This window comes from Rhynchophorus ferrugineus, unplaced genomic scaffold (genome assembly GCF_030347505.1).
Source record: "Rhynchophorus ferrugineus isolate W39M unplaced genomic scaffold, kcgeb_rfMv2 rfM7, whole genome shotgun sequence".
In the NCBI taxonomy this organism is placed as follows: Eukaryota; Metazoa; Arthropoda; class Insecta; order Coleoptera; family Curculionidae; genus Rhynchophorus; species Rhynchophorus ferrugineus.
Window position 1 is genome coordinate 27,500,333 of NW_027472586.1, and position 2,885 is coordinate 27,503,217.

The window sequence follows — 2,885 nt, forward strand, 5'->3', positions numbered from 1 at the left end:
AGGCATCCCGTTTGTGAAAAATTTCATAAACATTCTCAGCGTAAGGTTCTCCATAGGAACCTTAGAACACGACAACATCTTAATAAAATCCCTACCCGTCCACAAATCCCGGTAGTAAACAAACTACGACAGTCCCAGTCGTAACCCAGGGTTTCTGTCGTCTGCAAAACAACCATATCCCGAACCTGAAGCGACATCAGCCGAAGACCATTTGCTTCTAGCTGGTCATTCTAGTAAACGAAAAAAAAGATTAGGATTGGTCACAGAATTTACAGCTCGATGGAAAGCTTGAGAGCATTAAGTGGCAATGAGAGAAATAACAGTGTTCCAGTCTCAGACGATTGAGTTTCACTGCATGGGAACGGGTAGGAGGAACAAGAAGAACACTGAAAGAGTCGCTTTTTATCGTCGCTCGAAAGGGAGTTGATGGTAGACGGCTGACTTCGCCGCGACATCTGCCTGTTCATTCTCAAATATCCCAATGCGAGAGGGAATTCACACTAGCGTCAGCAAATGACCAGCAAGCAAGAGTGATCGCAGAAGACTCAAGGAATGGGAGACCAGGGGCTGACTGTACTTCCGCTCAATGAAACAAATCCAGAGAACAGTAGGAGTCTGAGAGGATGAGCCATTTTCCGTCTGGTTGGGTAGATTTATATTTTATGGCCTGGCGTACAGCGTATAGTTTAGCGGTGAGAATCGTGCCCTGTTCAGCGAGCCTGAAGGGGCAGGTTTGCCCATCACAGGCAAAGGAGCATCGAAGTCCTGTACTGAGTTTTGAACCTTCGGTATAAATATGCAAGTGCGCAGGGCAGAGGAAGAGTAGATTTTGGAATATAAACGGAGGGAAGCATCTAGAAAAGAAGCCGAGAATGCCCAGGGGGAAATTTTAGAAATTGAAAAATGAGTGAATAAAGGGAACTGAATCCACTTTCGGAGAGCAAGTTAAACATAATGGAGGAAGTGCTGGGTATACAGATAGATGGGTAGCAGTCGGGGACAGGAGGATAAATCTATGAAAAGATCAGGCAGGTGGAGGAAGGTAGTGTAATCCATCTTACCGCAAATTTCAGAGAGTGGTGGTTTCGGCGGTAGGTGAGAGGAATGGTAGACGTAAGGCTGCACAAACTTATTGCTAGTGATGATCGGAAGGCACCCGACGATATTATGAACACCGAATTTTGTATGACCTCAAGTGTCTTGACTTGGCTGTTGGATGTAGCATTGTATAGGAGACAGCCTTAATCCATTTTTGTGAGGATGATCGATAGTTATATCTTCATTATGATCCTGTCTAACACCTGCTCGACGATGGAATAACCATCGCAGCATAAAAATATCGATTATGTGGAGATTCCAGATGAAACAACGATGAAATGTGACCCCCAGGAATCTAAATCGATCGACTGCAGGAATAGCAAAATTTTTATCGCTGATATGGTGATTGCTAGAGCATTTGCGTTTACGACAGAAATGGACGACTAAGGACTTTGTAGGGGACATGCGGAACCCGGTGGAAGATAACCATACTCATAATTAATTCACAGCTCTCTGTAGATGTCTCTCTCCCAAGTTGGTGGACTTAACTACACAGTAGACTAGTATATCGTTTGCAAACAGACGATAGGTGAATCTGGTATCAACATGTACAGCACATAGCTATTAAAATCAGTGTTGGACTCATGACGGTGTCTTGAGGGTCTCCATGGTTTAAAGGATAAGTGGAGAAGAGGAATTCTCCCGAAAAGACTCGGAAGGATCTGTTGTTAAGCAAGTTGTGCATAAAATCTAAAATATTTGCTTTATATCCGAGGGAATGAAGCCTACTTATGATCAACTCTGTATTCACCCGATCAAATGCATTTTGTAGATCCAGAGATAGCGCTAAAAGATGTTTAGTTGTGATCGCCTCCCTAATGTCCCTATCAAACCCCACGAGGTAATTGAGAGTGGATCTACCGTACCGTAAATCACACCAAATGGAAGAGAGTTGGGAATTGGTTTCCAATGACCAGGAGAGCCGATTGAGCATCATTCTCTCGAATATTATGGATAGGTGATATGTGAGCGAGAGGGTTTGTATCTAGATATGAATGAACGAGATTTACCTTTCTTTTATAGAAATGAGAATGGAGTGAGACCAGGCGAATAGGCGTCCATAAGTCATTGTATATGTACAGGAGAAAAGAGAGCACTGTAGGGAAGATTTTGTATTAGAGGAAAGGGAATCATGTCAGGCCCAGGAGTAAAGTGGAGATGAAGATGGAGTGCTTGGGTAATTCGTTAAGAGTGAGTGAGTGAGTGAGCTAGAGTACCAGAACGAAAAATTGATGAGCTTGAGTGGTCACTGGTGATTGAGAGAAATAAGAAATGTTCGGCAAGTGTAGTAGAAATATCAGTTTGATCTGAGCACCAGGAACTGCCTGAATATAGCCCCGATGTTATATTGGTGGGTCGACCCTTGAGTTTTCCAACTCTGTTCCGAAAGACGCCTGAAGAAGCACGGCAGTCCAGAGTCTTTGTAAAATCCGAACAAGACGATGTCTTAGTCTGGACAATGGTTTTTCTGGCGACCGCGCGATATGCTTAAAGTTTATAAAGCGTTACAAAGAACGCTAGTTTTCTGTCCTTGATTATTTGAGTACATCTGTCATTCCAAAAGGGAATAGGTAAATAAGAAGAGTGGGACTTGCGCTGGGGAATTGAGGCCGCATGTTTGATGTTCGATATAAATCTGGATAGTTTAAGGAAATGGACAACAGGCTATGGAGTATGAAAGAAGAGCAGTCGAGTGGACAATCTGCTCTATCCATTTTATACGTCCTTCCTTGCTGAGGCTAGGCGAGACTAAGGTGAGGTCTATATGGGATAATGCGCCCGATGCT

The 2,885-nt window shown here is 43.5% G+C and overlaps 1 protein-coding gene across 1 annotated transcript; it reads right to left on the minus strand.

Annotated features, from left to right (window-relative positions):
* Nucleotides 1–1,639: 1,639 nt before the first annotated feature.
* LOC143200225 (uncharacterized) lies at nucleotides 1,640–2,035 on the minus strand. Its single transcript, XM_076410622.1, has one exon. The coding sequence runs from the start codon at nucleotides 2,033–2,035 to the stop codon at nucleotides 1,640–1,642; it is 396 nt and encodes a 131-aa protein (XP_076266737.1).
* Nucleotides 2,036–2,885: the final 850 nt, after the last annotated feature.